Genomic DNA, 17,272 nt, shown 5'->3' with positions numbered 1-17,272 from the left:
TTCATTGGATCCACAAGGTCAAACTGTTTTCCCAGTACCACTAGACGTTACCTGCCTTTTTCACGCTCCTCCTCTCATGAGTGTCCAGTAGAGTTTTCCAGAGGAAACTTGTCATGTGATCTCACAACAGATTGAAAGCAGAAAAGATTTGAGACTCCAGATTTACAAAACACATTTTACATAAACAGTGCCTTTCTCCTCACTGTATTTTTTTATTTTGAAGAAAAATTTTCATGAAAGTTTTAACATGTAATGGGTTTATTATTTTATTAGCCAATGGATAAACACTTTAATTAACTTAATTGCATCATCACTTCAAGAGTGTTATATACATGAAATAATATAGTATAACCTTCTAGGGATGACTGTCTCAGCATAATTCTCTGAGGTTCACCTCGGCTGTTGTGTTTATCAGTAGTTCATTCTTTTTTATTGCTGAGCCGTGTGGTATGGTGTGGATGCACCATAGTTTGTTTAAGCATTCACCTGCTGAGGGACATCTGGGTTGTTTCTGGTTTGGGGCCATTACAAATAAAGCTGAGCCAGTTTTTGTGCAAACATTAAGTTTTATTTCTCTGGGATAAGAGCCCAGGAGTGCAGTTGCTAGACTGTATGGTATGGTAGTTGCATGTTAGTTTTTTAAAAGACAGCCAGACTTGTCCAGGGTGGGTCAGGGGGTCCTTGTTGTAGGAGATTGACAACCACTACTTTATACAGAGGCAGCTATGAAAGCTGGTAAGTGATACACACAGTAGGAAAACTTGCTTGTGTTGATATCATCAAGCAAAAAAGAGAAACTTTCCCCAGACTTTGGAAGATTAAAGAAAATGTTTTCTTACTCCTCATTTGTTTGTAATTGTAAGGCAGGGTCCAGTGTGTTGATCCCTTTGCAGTGCGGAAAATTAATGCGCAAGGTATTCTCACATATTTACATAGTTACATAATACATCTCAGGACTCTTACACATTTCAGGCTCCCATATGAGCCTGAGAACAAATTTTTTTTTATTGCATAATATGTGCCAAGACCTGGGAATACAAGAGATAAAAGAAGACTCTCTACCCTCAAGGAGTGAAAAGACATATGTCCAAGCACACAGATGTAGTAATTGCTGAGGTGAAGATATGTGTGAAAAGCAGGGACGGACAAGACGGGAAGAGGGCTGTCCCACGAGCAGGAGGGCAGCTGATGGGATCTGACCAAGGAGGTGGCGGTGGAGCTAACACCTAGGGCATGAGCAGGATTTTGCCAGGGCGCGTGAGGAGAGGTGTCCTCAAACTTGAATCGATGAGAAGGAACCAGAGCTGTTTCCCATCTAACCGTACTTCAGTGATAACCCTTAGCTCATCATCTTTTATCCTGGGCTGGATCTTCTAGGTTAGGGCCAGTGAGGACTCTTTCAGCCTGAATCAAAAGTACAATTAAGAGAAATGATTTGAATAACATATTTGGGAGTGTGCAAATTAACTGAAAAACTGTCACTCCTGAGAGTCCTTATGATGTAGCAGGATATTCTTGTCTCACAAACCAGGAAGAGCAAGCTGGTTCATCATAACTGGAGTTAGGCAGTAAGCAGTGTCATGTTGTAACTCCCTCTCCATTGCACTGGCTGTTTTTCAAGATATTATTTAAAATGTGTTGTAATTTTCCCAGCCAATTTAATAGCTTCATCTGTTTACTATTCCTGGAATATTAAGCTACACTTGATAATGTAGTTTGTAAAACTACATATTATGCTACATTTTATCTTGTATTTTGGAAAAATTTGACTATTATTTACTCAACTTGTATTTTAATATTTCAAATTGTGCTAATAGAATCTCTGACATCAGAATTAAACATGGGTATCGCCTCCTGGGTGTGTAAAGGTGTTCCTGGCCACCTAACTGAGTAAGAGTGAACAAGCGTCTTGTCACCAGTCGGTCATTCAGCATTGTTGAGTTTCTCCCCTGTGGGAGGTCCCCCTCTTAGAGAGCTTGTTGCTGAGTGAAGGACCCCAGTGTGAAAAGTGGTGTGAGTTGTTGCAGAGGACATGCTCGCAAAGTGGGCTGGGAGCAGAGGGGTGGGCTTGGGGATTAGAAAATTTGGCCCAGGCGGCCTTTATCCTTACCGAATTCATGCACTGAGGCTTTCCTGAAATGCCCTTCCTCTTTCCTATAATTACTTCATTTACTGTTGGGTTATTCTGAAATAAGAAAGAACTGGACTTATCTTCCTCCTGTCTTATTGAGTAATTGTAAGTCGTATGGCTTTAGGCAGATCATAAAATCTGTCTGAATGTTTGTTTATCGTTAGTAACAGTAACAATGGCTAACACTTACACAGCACCTGCTGTATGCCAGGCAGTTTTAAGCTTATATTTATATTCTCAGATCACCCCTTTGAGGTAGGCCCTGTGACTCGCCCTGTTCTATATATGAGGAGGAGACAGCCCTAGAGGAATGCAGTGCAGTCCTAGAGCTAGCAGATGACTGAACCAGGGCCCTAATGCTCACAGACTGGCCAGGGTGCGTGCTCGTAACTGCGCAGGCCACATGGCGTTGAAATTCCTCAGTCAGTATTTCTGTGCACATGTTAGTGATCTGCCTGTGATAAATTTTCATTTAACGTTTGTTAACCCAGGGGCATTTCAGGGCAGTTGATAATGCAGTTGTTATTTGGTATTTTTCAATGGGAACATGTTATTTTTCCTCATGAAAAGATTTTGTGATAAAATGAAAATAATCAAAGAACTAAGTTATTTAGAGATTTAGAAAATAGCTGAAATATGATAGTCTTAGGAGAAATGCTTCCTTAGTCATTATGTGGGAGGCCAGGATTGTAGAATATTTTCTTGAGGGAAAAAAATTAGAATAAATCTTATCACAAAGAAGTACAAAGGATAGATGGATTTTCTTGCTGAGCAGGTAACAAGTCTGTGGACATTCTCTATGAAAATACCTGGGCTGAAGCCATCTGTCTGCCTGAGGTAAATGATGTTTCTCTCCATAATCTCACATGCCTTGAACTAATTTTTAAAAAATTATGATGCTCAGAACGTGAAGAGTAAGCCCCATGAGTTATAAAGCACAAGAAGTGTTTGCTCACTTAATGTTGTACTGATAGTTTACATCACAGGCTGCTATTATTATTAAGTTTTTTTTTAAAATACGCAGTTCATCTAAGGGCAGCCATCCTGTGAGAGTCTTGTCCCACCCCTCAGCATTCATAGCAGTTCTTGTTAAATCTGGTGAAATGCTAATACTGTTTTTCTGATACATACTCTATGTAAATAAAGTAGCAAATACACATATGTGATGAGAAGAGAGTTTCATCAGTGAAATAAATGCTAGTGGTGGTAACACTGCGTCCTGCTCTTTCTGACCTTGTGCAGGAGGCTGGGTCTTAAGTCGCCTGCCCTGAGTCCATTTTCTTGCCTCAGACGTTTTATCTGCCCGCATTCCCGAGTGTGCAGGGCTTGCTCAGGCTCTGGGTCTTGGCCGAGGCGCCCTGGTCCGTTTTCCTCTCTGGCCACTGCTTCCTGTCAAAGCCCAGCATCTATGTTGTTTCCCCTTTTGAAAGTATTTCTGTCCGCAGAGTCAAACTGAATCAGATGCCAGTTCTCCTCCGCCTTCTCTGCATTCATTCAGCATCCTGTGCACGGCTTTCTTAGAATCTGACACTACTTAGTCCATTGAATTTTCATAATTGGCTTTCCTAACTGTCTTCTCCCTACCCCTCCTCCCTCTTTGTTCCGTGTTTGGCACATAACGTTCTGTAAATATTCAGAACGAACATAGCTGCTGCCTTTGGAGGTGATTTTAAACTCTGGTGCTACGGCAGCGGGAGGTGTGGAAACCCGTATGTGAGGGGAGCATTCCTTGCTGGCCGTGTGCTGAACTGAGGCAGGCTGCTGGCATAGAGGAGGCGTGTGCACGCACGCGCGCGCACGCACACGCACACACACACACACACACACACAGTGCTGCTCTCAGGAAGCAAGAACCAATGGGAATGTGGAATAATACAAGGTGGGATTAACATTTTATAACATGTCTTATCTGTTTAATTGAATTATAGCAGGTTGTTTCTCTTAATGGCATAAAATAGTATTGAAGTTTGTGGAGCTGGCACAGATGTTAATTTTATATGCTCTTCAGGTTTATCTCTCTACCATCCACATTATATAGAGAGAGAATATTCAAATTTTTTCCCAGTGTAGAGCAAAGTTCAGTTTTTTTAGACAGACACTGAATTATCCTTAAGACTACATTTCAAAGACAACATCTTTGAGATAACACTGTAAATATATAAAATCAGTCAGAAACAGGGAACCATGAGTGGGATGGCAAGTGCAAATGTATTACACAATATACCTCAGATTGCATTATTAACGTACTATGAAGATTAACTGGCATTAAAACCACCATTGAGCAGTGACATATTGGGGGATTTCAGTCAGTAGAACAAATTGTTTCTTATGTCACATCATATATTAATATGGCATCTTTGCTTTTAATCCTAAATTCTTTTTTCACTGAGAACTTGGCAATGTAAGTCATTTTTCTTAGCCAGTAAGGGAATTAGTTGATTTCATTTTATGTTTTTATGACTAATTTATTGCCTGATCTAAATTTTAATCTTTTACTAAAACAAGAAGTTAACTAGTAATATTATGTTGATTCTTTTAGCCTGTCTTGATTGATACTACTTTTCTGGTTGTTTTGTTTTGTGTTGTCTAGGAAAACAGACCTTGGTTTTAGCCAGATACATCACTGTCTTTTAAAGGAAACCAAACCTTTAGTGGAAGTCTGACTTACGAAGATACAGAGACTGCTTCGGTTGATTCAGAATGGGAACGACAAGTGATGAGATGGTGTCTGTGGAACAGACTTCCTCTTCCTCTTTCAATCCTCTGTGTTTTGAATGTGGCCAACAGCACTGGACAAGAGAAAACCACTTGTACAACTACCAGGATGAGGTGGATGATGACCTGGTCTGCCATATTTGCCTTCAGCCTCTGCTGCAGCCGATAGACACCCCCTGCGGACACACATTCTGCTGCAAGTGCCTCAGAAACTTCTTACAGGAGAAAGATTTCTGTCCATTGGACCGGAAAAGACTTCACTTTAAGTTGTGTAAGAAGTCTAGTATTCTAGTTCATAAACTTCTAGACAAATTACTGGTTTTATGTCCGTTTTCTTCAGTGTGCCAAGATGTAATGCAACGCTGTGATCTGGAGGCGCATCTTAAAAACAGGTAAGCAAAAAAAAAAAAAGTAACTCTAATAACTTTATAAAAAGGTTGCTCAAACAAATAAAAACTTGATTAAAAAAAATACCAAGGTATTAATAATTAAATGGACAAATCGAATACAGGAGATACAATAAATAAGTTGTATGGAACAGTATTTAACATTGTTATTTATCAAAAACATGAATATAAAAATAGACAAGAAGTACCATTTTATACCTACTAATAATTTTTGCTGGTATAATGTGAAGTTGTTATACTCACATGGGTAGCAGGATGTAATGATAGACTCTTTCTGCAAGGCAGTTTGGCAGTTTGTTTCAGAAACTTTAAATGTCAGTATCACTGTATCTAGCTTTTTATCCTAAGGAAATAATCCAGAAGAAGGAAAAATTGTATATAAAGATGTTCCCTTCAACACTGTGCAGAGTTCAGTAAACTGGAGTCAATCTAACTAGTTAACAGGAAGGATTAAAAATACAGTAATACTGTTGGTGCATCAGGATATTATACAGCTGTTAAAAATAATATTGTTGCAACATGGAAATGAGCCTCATTTCCTCAGATGTTGCAGGCTCAGTTCCAGGCCACCACATTAAAGCGAATATGAAATATCACAATACAGCAAGTCCCGTGAATTTTTTTGGTTTCCTGGTGCATATAAAAGTTATGTTTACACCGTACTGTAGTCTAGTAAAGGTGCAATAGCATTATGTCCAAAGATTTACATACTTTGATTGAAAAATACTTTATTGCTAAGAAATGCTAACCATCATCTGACAACACACAGGGTTGCACAAACCTTCAATTTGTTAAAAAAAAAAATGCAGTGCCTGTGAAGTACAATAAAATGAGGTCTGCCTGTATTCCTGATTTTATTTGCTAAGATCTTGTAAAATTCTGCTTTCAGGGACTAGACTGAACAAGAAGTAGTGGTTGGAAACTTGAAAACTTTTAGTGGGGGTTTTTGTTCCACTAATAAAAGCTTTTTAAGTTAAGTAATTTATTTAACTGATTGTTTAGTCAGTTTTATAATTTGACTTTGATGAAAGACTTGATCTTTAAAATTATTTATACCCTTAGGAAGGGTTAAAATACATCTCTTTTCTCTTAAGTAGGTAGAATCAACATATAATGACCGAAATAAATGAATTGATTTCTAAATTTCAAAGTTAAGCCATATGTGCAGTGTAAATCTGTAGTGATCTTGATTGCTATGGAAAACAGTGCATAGTACAGTATATTGGATTTAGAAATAGTAGTTTAGGTCTGGTGTAGAATAGCTTGTCATTATACTCAGAGGTGAAATCATAGAATTGAATCTAATCTTGTCCCCTCACTTTACGAATCAGGGAAACTGAGTCACAGAGGTTTAGAGCTAAGTAATGGCATGGCTAGACTTAAACTTCAGTATCGTATTTACCATTCTAACAGACCATGCTGACCTTTCCACAGGTTGAATCATGTTCTCTGCTATTATGTGGTAGTAAAAGTTTCATACACACATGAGTATACATGTTCATTCTGTTCCTAAATATCAGTGTTATAAAATGAGCGTACTCATTAGAAATAATTTAGATTTATGAGAAAGAATGAGATGTTATTAAAATGTCAGAAACATGAAGATTTATAGAGAGATTGCCTAAACTTAAGCTACGTTGTCTAAAAAGTAAGAGCTAAGAAAAAAGGGGAGGATAGATATATAGACTTCTGAAAATGCATGCAATCTTGGATTCTTGTGTATTTTTGGTCACCAGCAGGCATCACATCTGAACATGATAGCAAAGACCGCCTAGAAATTAACACCAAACCTTTGAATCTGCTGGTCCGGGTCAGGCCTAGGTATGGCTGAAATTGGAGAAGATTTTAGGCTTTTCTTATTTCTCTCAGAACTGTTCTTTTTAGGAGATTAAAGTTCTTTTGTGACTCTTTTACGAACGTTGGTTTTGGAATGTTAGAGGGACTGAACAAAGCCTCAGTTCAGTTAATGATTTTGATAGCAGTGAGATAAAATTACGCAACTATATTAGGAATATTTTCTTGACTAAAATGCATACAAGAATTTAGTATGTAGTTGAAGTTCCATTGATATGTTCTATCAAGCTGTTTATGTTGATGATGTAAAAACTTGGAAATTGCAAACTATCCTTTCATTTATAGGTTGATAAAAGCTAAGTAATTATGTCCAGTTGAAAGTTCCATTTTCCAAGTGTGTTTATTAATACTTGGGCTACTGATTTAATCATTTCCAAAGTGTCTTAGGCCTGTGTTGTGAAAGATACATTGAAAAAGGGGAATGATTTGAAAAGGTAGGTGAGGTGCTTGATGTAAACAGCTAAGAGTGCCTATTGATTATAAAAAAATAGAAAGTTAACGCTCATCTAATGTTTGCTCAGTTAAATGGCTAGTCTGTGTTCAGGATATCTATTGCTGAGAAACTAACCATCCCAGATACCGTGACATAAATCAGCGAGCACTGGATTCTGCCAGTCAGGGATTCAGACAGAGCAGGCAGGGATGGCTGGTCTCTGTTCTGTTGTATCTGGGTCCCAGGTGGGAAGGACTGAAAGCCCGGGACTGCAGCAGCTGGAACGGGAGAATTTGCTTCCAAGATGGCTGCTTCCCTCACATACCTGGCACCTTGATGGAGGTCCCCAGAGGCATGCCTCAGCTAGGACTGGACCACAGGAGGGCCTACTAGTGGCCTCCCCAGCACAGTGGCCTCAGGGTATTGAAAGTTCTTATATAGGTTCCAGTAAATAAGGCAGAAGCTGCATGGCCTTGTAAGATCTAGCCTTGACGTCACATAGCATCCCTTCTGTGTAGTCACAAGACCCACCCAGATTCAGGGGGAGGGGACATAAGCTTCACTTCATGGGGAGAGGTTAAAAAAATTTTGCAGCTATGTTTTAAAACCAACACAAACTAGCAATAAGAGTGATATCATGAGACACAGAATTATGATTATTTTAATTATTAGTAGAAATACAGCATCAGAAATAGTTTGTATAAATCTGGTAATTTTGAGTTTAAAATTACCTTCCCTATTGAATGAAATTCTACTCTTAAGAAATCTGCTTCAGTGTGAGAACAGCTGACATTTTCTCCTTTGGCTGAAAGTAAAACATTTATGAAAGATGACTGTGTTTTTAAATAAAATTACTAATTATTAACTGATTATATATTAGGAAAACAATGAAGAATTTTAAAAGACAAGGGAAGATGCCCATCTTTGAAAGGAGAACTAAAGCCCTTAAGAAATACTCTCTATATAGTAATGACGCATATAACGTTTTAGTAATTATTTTGTGAAATTCTGCCAAGTAACGTCAACTATAAAGGATTCCTCCTCCCTTCTCTACCCCACATCCCTGCCTCATCCTGAGCCATTTAACATTTAAAGCTTATGGTAATTGTAAATGTTAATTTCGGGGGCTAAATTGAGCATTTGTGTCCTAGTTTATGGCAAGGTTCAGATTGATTTTTTTCTTTTCCTCTTTAAACTTATAGTAACAGTATTCTAAAAAGTTCATACGATATAGAGAAAACCTTTAGTCTTTTTCTACACTATGCTTTTATAGTTCATCAAGTAGTTTTAAAGCCTTTAAGGGTCAGGGTAGACTGAGAGAAGGTTGCTCTTTTAAATTCACATTTTAGCTTACTTATTTTTTCAATTATTTTCTTAGTTGCCATAGGGATTATAATTAACATGTTATAACAATCTAGTTCAGATTAATACCAACTCGATTTCACCAGTACACAAGAACTTAGTTCATAAATACCTCATTCCTTCCCCCTTCCTTTGTACTGTTATTGTTATATAAATTACAGCTTTATGCATTATATGCCCATCAAAACAGAATTATTATTTTTATTTTTTTTGATTATTAAATCAAATAGGACCAAAGAGGAGTTTTAAACCAAAAAGTACTTTAATGCTGTCTTTTATATGTATGGAGTACCTTTACCAGTGATCTTTATTTCTTCATGTGGATTTGAGTTACTCTCTTAAGGTCCTTTCGTATCAGCTGAGGGACTTATTTTAGTATTTCTTGTAGGGAAGATCTGCTAACAACAGACTTGGTTTTCATTTATCTAGGAATGTCTTAATTTCTCCTGTTTTTTTGGGGGGGGAGGTAATTAGGGTTATTTTGTTACTGTTTTTTTAACAAAGGTACTAGGGATTGAACCCAGAACCTCCTGCATGCTAAGCATGCACTCTACCACTGAGCTATATACCCTTTGCCTGTCTCCTGTTTTTGAAGGGTAGTTTTACTGGATGTAGAGTTCTTGGTTGACAATCTTTTTTGTTTTAAGCACCGAGTATGCTATCCACGGCCTTCTCTTCATAGTTTCTGAAGAGAAACAGCTGGCAGTGTTACTGAGGATCCCTTCTCTCTGATGAGGCACTTCACTCTTGCTGTTTTCAAGATTCATCAATCTTGAAAAGATTTCAGCCAACATGTCTTCAAGTAGTATTTCTGCCCCTTTCTCCCTGTCTCCTTGTGGAACTCCATTCTGTGCATGTTAATAATCTCAGTGGTGTCCCACAGGTCCTTGAGCTCCATCCTTTTTTTCATTCTTTGTCTTTCTGTTCCTCAGCCTGAATAATTTCAATTGATCTGTCTTCAAATTCATTGATTCTTTTTTTAGCTGTTCAAATCTGCTATGAATTCTTCATTTCTTTTATTATACTTCTAAAATTCAGAATATTTATTTGGTTCTCTAATGTAACATTTCTCTATTGGTATTTTTATTGGGTGAGATATCATTCTCATATTTTCCTTTAGTTCTTTAGACTAAAGAGTGGTTTCTCTTTCTCTTTGAACACATTTTTAATACCCAGTTTAATTTATTGTCTGGTCAGGCCAACATCTCGGCTTTCTCAGGGAGTTTCTCTTAACTTCTTTTTTTCCCCCATGTATAGGCCACACGTACTTCTTTCTTTGCATGTCTCTTAATTATGTATTGAACATTGGACACTTTAAATAATTGACAACTCTGGAAATCAGGTTTTTCTTTCTCTTCGGGATTTGTCACTGCTGTTTATTGTTATCATTTGATGGTTGGTGATGTTCTAATCGGCCAATGATTGGACAGAGAATTCCTTAAATGCCTGTAACGAGTAAGTCTCCTGGTCTTGCCCAGGGGCTCCATGTACTTGGTGGGGCACATCTTCAGCACTTAGCCAGTTGACAGTCCTCCTCACCCTTCACTTCCTGCTTTCCTGTAGCTTCATTTATGTAGGAGGTGAGAGTTTAGGGCCTTCTCAGTTCCTTCCTGTGCATGCAAAAGCCCTGGACATATGGGAATCCCTGTGGACCTTTCATTCCCTAGCTTTTCCTTTGAGACTTTTTGTTTGTCTACCTCAAGCAGCCACAATCTTATATACAACTGGCTTTTTTTTTTTTTTAATGCCCCAGCGGATGCCTTCAGTGAAAAGGTTGTTTGCCCTGAGTGAGCCCCAAGTCAGGTCAGATAAAGCAGATAACGACAGCCTTGCAAGTGAGGTCTTCCAGAGAACCAGCAGGTCAGTTCATGACAACTGTCTACAAATGGGGCTCTGAAGGTGACCCAGTCTGCCCCTCCAGTGGCTGCCAGATTCCTGTTTCCACCATGACTGGGGCCATTGCTTTTCCAGGCTGCTGGAGAGGTGGGGATAGGAATAGGGCAGGTTCAGATGCTGCAGAGCTCACTGTTCTCACCGAGATTCAGCTGTTCTTCTTGAATAAATGCACTCCGGATTGCTGCCGAACTTTGGCTAATTTCAGACCTCAGAAATAGTTGGTTCTGACCATTTTTGCCAATGTTCACATTGCTTTATGGAGGAGAGGTTTTTAGCTACCCTTAATCTAACATTTTCACTGACGTCACTTAAATTCATTTTTGCATATTATAATCTGTAACTGTTATCATTTTGCTTGGTTCTAAGATGCTTCTGTTTGAGTTTCATTAAGTTCCTGGCATTGTGCTGGCACTTACCAGGCATCGTTTTATTTTACGTCTACTGCTACTGCCACCACCACCACCACTACTACTAATAATGTAGTGTGTTCTGTTACACTGTATGCGTCCTAATGTGAGTCACTGTTATAGCAGGGAATGATGCCACCGTGTTGTAAGTCAAATTGGTTCATATGTAATTTTTCTCCATAAGGAGAGCCAGAATAGTGGCATGAGAGTATAACCTTCAGCAGGAACGGAAAATCCCTCAGTTTGGCTTTGGTTACTACAAGAGGTTTTTTGGCTTTAAGAAAGTTAAAAACACACCTGCATGTAAAGAACCTTCCCAAGGGAGGTGCAGCCCTCAGCCTGTGTCCGTTCACCCTGCCTCCAGTGCCCTTTTTCAGGGCAGCCCACAGTGTCAGAGCTCCACTCCCACCTGCACTGTCTGAGCACATGCCTACGCTGGTCTCATTAAGCGCTGCATGCACTTCTCTGCTGTTTTAATCACGTGTAATATCCTCTATACTAGCCTCCTGCTCCACTGAGCTACCTGCTTAAATAAGCCAAGTTACAGCCCTTGATGCCATTTGCTGTTTGTGTTATTATCATTAAATGTTCCGTTTAAAAAGATGTGTAGGTTTTTGTTATCTGTGATTTTTGCTTGGTTTTTATGATCACCAAGGCCTTTCTCACTGTAACATTCTATGATTGTGTTTCTAGGTACAAGTTTGTAGAACGAAATTAATGTATGTTTTCCTAAGGCCTAGAAAAAGAACTCCAGAAGAGTATTTAGCATAGTGCCGTGTAAAGAGCAGGCATCTTTGAAATCAGATCTGAGTTCGTGTGGATTTCATGTAATTTAATAGCTATGTGATGTTGGCTTAGTTAATTGTTTCAAGTTTCCCATTTGTAAAATGGGGAAATAGAGGGGTTGTAAAGAGTCAATTAAATACTGTCCTTAAAGTCTGCACAGTGACTGGCACAAATTAGACACCCAGCAAATGCTGGTTTTTTCCTTTCTCTTCAGTTCCAAGTGTTTACAAACTTCAGGGCTGATGGCTCTGAGCTGTCAAAGCCTGCTCTGATCTACTCATTCCTTAATCATCTTTTTTTTTAATAGTTTTATTCAGATATATTTCACCTACCATAAACTTCACTTATTTTTAAAGTATGCAATTCAACAGTTTTTAGTATAGTCACAGAATTGTGCAACCATCATCACAGTCTAATTTTTAGAACATTTCAGTGCCCCAGAAAGAAGCCCTGTACCCACCATCAGCCACTGCCCGTTCCCAGATGCACAGGTTTTGAATGATCTGGCCCAGTCCTCTTTTTCCCTCAAGCCCTGTAAGTTTTACATGCAGTTTTTGTAGAGTGCGTGTATTTTGTTAACAACTCCTCAAATTCTAGTCTGGAATTTTGCACTTATCACCAAAAGTGTTCTTTCTAAGGTCACCATGACCTTCTAATTTCCAAATCAGGCCAGTGCTTTGGCCCTTATCTTACTTGCTCCCTTTCTGGCATTTGCACCACTGGCCACTTTTTCTTCGTTGAACTCACGTCTAGTTGTTCTGTCTCAGTCTGCTCAGCTGGTCTCATGTTTAAATATGGGTGTTCCCGGAGGTGCTTTCTGTAACCTTCCTCTAACACTAGGTAGGCTCATGCTTCCGTATTTTCACATGATGTCATTTTTAATATCTTCAGTTCTTGTTACTAATTTACTATCCTGTTGGGAACTTAAGTATACCTATTTCTTCACTTCTCTAGCAACTTCAAGTTTTACTTTTTGAATTTATTTTTCCATGTTTAGTAACTATAAGATAGCGTTTATGGTTATTTAGTTTGTAGGTTTTTTTTTAGTCATTAACTAGACTAATTCCCAGTGTTCATATTGTTTGTATTTCCTCTTCAATTGCTATTCTTAGTCCTTTTTTTCCATTAAAGACCAGCTGTTACCCATGGAGATATTTGTGATATATATTTTGAGAATTAAACCTTTACCTATCTTCTTAGTCCTAAGTATTTTTTATGATTCAGTTTTTATATCAACTTTTTTATTGAACAAAATATTTTTTGAAAAATATTTCTAATTAAATATGCTCACTTGACAAAAAATAACTTTTTTCAGTGACAGAATTACCAAAAATATTTGCCAGGCCCTTGCAGACACATTGCCTGGAGTGCAGCACCGCAGTGCAGAGGGGAACGTCACTTGTGCCCCTTCGTAGCCAGGTGAAGAGAGGACAGGTCAGGAGAGAACGATGCATAAAGACATTTCATGATGAGCCTTTTCAAGAACTTAAAATCCAGGACCTAAAATAAAATTTCCTCGTGAACTAAAGACTTACTACACTTATAGTTAATGAGTAGCTTTTAATTGTAATTGAATGTAATTCTATACTTAATTTTGATTGAAATTTTAGATTTTTAAGAAAACTGTCATTGAGTGAAGGTCTGCAACCCTAGACACAAGACTGTCGCCCACCCGACCCGCGCTTTCTGCCTGTTCTTGCCCCGGCAGGAGAGCAGGAGCTGTCTTGGAGAGTCGTGTCGGGCTCTGGAACATGTGCCTGCCCCTCCGTCACGAATCCCCGACTCCCGCCCCCACTCCTCAGTCTGGGCGTTATTAGTCACTTTGTCCAGTCAAGGTGTCAGGTGGAAAAAAAAACTGGCACATTATAGCGTTTCTAACATCTGTCACAGGAGGACTCTCTTTAAATGTTTAAACAAGCATGTATCTGTCCCTTTTGTTAGTCTAAATAAATAAAAACAAGCAAGTAAGTGGTTCTTATTTCTTGGTGCTTATCTAAGTTTCCCAGATACTTAGAAATAGGTTCTTCAGGTTTCACAGCATATCTGTAATTTCACTATTGCAATTCTGATTTTACAAACTAGGAGATTATGTTTTCATCTCCTTCCATGTCTGTCATAAAGTAAGTTATTTGGGCCTTTGCTGTGCTTTCCTGCAAGTGGCAGAGCTCCAGGTGTCTTCCTGCCCCCGCCGGGTGGGTGTGTGGCCTCGGCTGTGAGCGGCGCCCAGGGCCGGACGCGGGGCTGTGTGTGCGGGAGGCTGCTGCTCTCCACGCCCGGGCTTCAGCCTCTCAGCCTGTGAAAAGGGGTTTATAATGAGAGTTTCAGGATCATTCTCAGTGTAGAGACAGCTGTACTGGCATACTGTACTGGTGTATGTATTTCTGCTACTAACATATTCCTGAATATGGTTTCTTACTGAAGTATTCTTTGAGATACATACCAAACCATTTTAAATTTGCTCTGTGGAGTGGTGAGAACTTAGTTTGAGTGGAATTTGAGGCCAGAATGATGTACTGCCTGTGGGCACTTCTTGGTGCTTCTGGCATGGAAGCCGTTGCTGTCTGTCTTGTGGTGGAAACATTAATCACATTTTTTTTTCCTTTCAAATCATCTGGAAACCACCTGATGCTCTTTATAGATGCCCTGGAGCTTCCCACCAGAGAGCTGCCCTAGAGAGAAGGAAAACTAGTAAAACTCAGACAGAGACTGAGAATGAAAGTGGAACTCCTGTAATAGAGCCTCCAGGTACTTTATCCCCTGAAATGGACTGTTCAGGGATGGGCACGGTGCCCGCCGAGCGGTCCCTGACCTCAGCGTCCCTTCCCGCCTGGACCGAGGAGCCCGGCCTGGACAACCCCGCCTTTGAGGAGAGCGCCGCCGACAGTACGTGCCGCCACCTCGTCCTCCTGTCCTCCTGTCCTCCTCCGTATTCAGAGCGGGTGTTCCCTTCCTCCCTCCTCTCCCAACGTGCATTCTATTCCCCTTTAAAAACTTAATTTTGAGATATAATTGACACACCACATAATTCACCCTTTCACAGGTACAGTTCTAACAGTCTGCATTTTAGAAACAAACACAAAACCGACCCCTGAGGAAGGGGATCCTTCTCCGTCCCTCTTCTGTTCAGTCTGTGAATTCACTGGTCGTTAACCTGCTGCTTGGTGTTCGAGGGTTCAGAGGCGTGTTGCTTCTTGACTAAGAACACATCAACATCCAGAGCAACAAAACTGATACCCACATTCAGAGCGTGCCCAGCACGGCGCCAGGCGCTTTACGTGCCTCAGCTGACGACACGCCCCAACAGTGCTGTGAGGGTGTTTGCAGCCGGGAGAGAGCCGAGTCTCGGGAGGTTAACAGGTCAAGCTCATGCAACCGGGGAACATCTGGATGTGTATCTGACTAGTGCCCTGCTCTGGTGGCCGCCACTAGCCTGGCTGGACAACTCACTGGGAATGAACAGAAAGCTGTAGTCATGGATCTTGGGCGTCTTGATGGTTGGCCCCAAGTTTACTTTTAAATATAATTTTTCTGAACAAATTTCAAATTTTACTACAAAGTCAGAGTTTCCCTGCCACCACCGTAATCTTTTCCCATCTCCTAAGGCTCAAGTCAAGACCCACCTTTCCTTAGAACCTGCCGTGACTTTGCTCACCCCCATGGTGATTACACACCACAGAGTCGTTTCTCTACGCTGCCTCGCGTTACTTACCTTCTTCCACGGCCCAGACCTCTTACCAGTTAGGACAGGATGACATTCTCTTAATAGTTCTTCATCAGGTCACTGTCATCCCTCGTGATCTGACCTTGTGATTTGACACGCTGTAGCTAGTGATTATTTACTGATCACCTTTGGGAGAAGAAATGTTTAGATGATCTTAACATACAGGTTTTTTTTGTCATTCTGTTTTTCTTATCCGAGGGTATTGCATAGTTTTTAATCATCTGCTAATATACGATGATTTATTTTTCTGAAAATAATCAAAACATCAAATGTTGTTTTTTCTTTCCATCTATTTTTCTTTCTCATTTTTGACTCGGCAGCCACACAACAGCCACTCAGTTTACCAGAAGGCGAAATCACCACAATTGAAATTCACCGGTCTAATCCTTACATTCAGCTAGGAATTAGCATTGTGGGTGGCAACGAAACACCACTGATTAACATTGTCATCCAGGAAGTCTATCGGGACGGGGTTATTGCCAGAGATGGAAGACTCCTTGCCGGAGACCAGATTCTCCAGGTATCAGCTTTAATTATTCTGTTACCTTGTGCTCTTTGTTCCTATTTGTAAGTCTAAAGCAGAATTGTACTGTGGAACTTGAATTGTATATAGGTTAGTTTTACTGTCTTTATATGCAAAGCAGATCAGAATTTATTTGTAATTTCTCTTATTTCCCCATGTACATGGAATGTATTTTTTTTCCCTGCCTTAACTTTCAATCCTACATGTGACTCCGCTTATGGGGCCTGGACTCTCCAGGCCAGCTGGGCCCTTCCTGGCCTGGTGTCCAGGGCTAGCTAGTTCAGGGCCACCTCACCCATGCTGAAATCCTCTTCTCCCAAGTTCACTTTTCTCATCCATCCATTACCTTCATTGTCTAATTTATCATTCTCTACTGATTACTAAAATCTGGGAAAGACAGACCATGTAGCACCAGTTACTTGTGATTAATACCATGGAGTTTAAGGTAGAATTCAGACATGATACTTGTCTCTTGTTGACCCCCTAATAATGCACACCACTCATCAACACTTGGTACTACCCTCACCTTCCTTCCCCTTTCAGAAGAAATAGCTATTCCCAGAAAAGAGCTAGCTTGGGACAAGGTGATGTTTTGTTAGAGGGCATGTTGAGACGGAGGGGAAGTGGGGTAAGAATTCTGTACAGGACTGGAGTTCTCTAGACACTGGCCTGGATGTTTGAGTCACACAAGTGTAGGTGATAGTTGAAGCTAAAAGACATGGTAGCTTTCAGAAGGAGATGGTAACTTCCAGAAGGAGAGAGAAAACATATTCATAAGCAAGAAAAATTCTCTTCCAGGAACCCAAGCTCCAGGACTCGTCCCTCCTCGATTCTCGATTTTGTTATCTGATCCTCGGCATGACCTGTTGACACCTGCCCCGTATATCTATTTTCTCGTCTCCCTCGTCATTCCAGGCCTGCACTACTCATATCTGATTCAGTAGAAACGGACAATATCCCTGCCATCCAGCTCTCTGCCCTGAAATCCAACATGATCACTGCCAGTGTCTGTAGCTCTGCTTTCCTTGGGGAGCGTC

General features: G+C 40.1%; 1 protein-coding gene and 1 long non-coding RNA gene across 4 annotated transcripts in view; one reads left to right on the top strand and one right to left on the bottom strand.

The window, feature by feature from the left end:
* Nucleotides 1–525: 525 nt before the first annotated feature.
* On the bottom strand, nucleotides 526–8,644 carry LOC140701073 (uncharacterized). Of its 2 annotated transcripts, XR_012079843.1 has the most exons (4): nucleotides 7,866–8,644; nucleotides 5,497–5,596; nucleotides 4,800–5,227; nucleotides 526–1,404 (listed from the first exon to the last, which is right to left on the bottom strand). It is a non-coding gene; the product is annotated as an uncharacterized lncRNA (long non-coding RNA). The 2 variants fall into 2 exon arrangements; XR_012079844.1 differs by lacking the exon at nucleotides 526–1,404 and having other exon boundaries at nucleotides 4,756–5,227; nucleotides 7,866–8,636.
* LNX2 (ligand of numb-protein X 2) overlaps nucleotides 4,832–17,272 on the top strand; it is a 28,045-nt gene continuing 15,604 nt past the window's right edge. Inside the window, exons 1-3 of one of the 2 annotated variants that reach the window (XM_072976046.1) lie at nucleotides 4,832–5,238; nucleotides 14,630–14,736; nucleotides 16,033–16,232. In XM_072976046.1, coding sequence (XP_072832147.1) covers nucleotides 4,832–5,238; nucleotides 14,630–14,736; nucleotides 16,033–16,232 — 714 coding nt within the window. Of the gene's footprint in view, nucleotides 5,239–14,629; nucleotides 14,875–16,032; nucleotides 16,233–17,272 lie in introns of both variants that reach the window. The other variant, XM_072976045.1, reaches the window with a different exon arrangement.

This window comes from Vicugna pacos, chromosome 14 (genome assembly GCF_048564905.1).
Source record: "Vicugna pacos chromosome 14, VicPac4, whole genome shotgun sequence".
Classification (NCBI taxonomy): Eukaryota; Metazoa; Chordata; class Mammalia; order Artiodactyla; family Camelidae; genus Vicugna; species Vicugna pacos.
The sequence above is the reverse complement of the archived record's forward strand: the minus strand, read 5'-3'. Positions and strand labels throughout refer to the sequence as shown.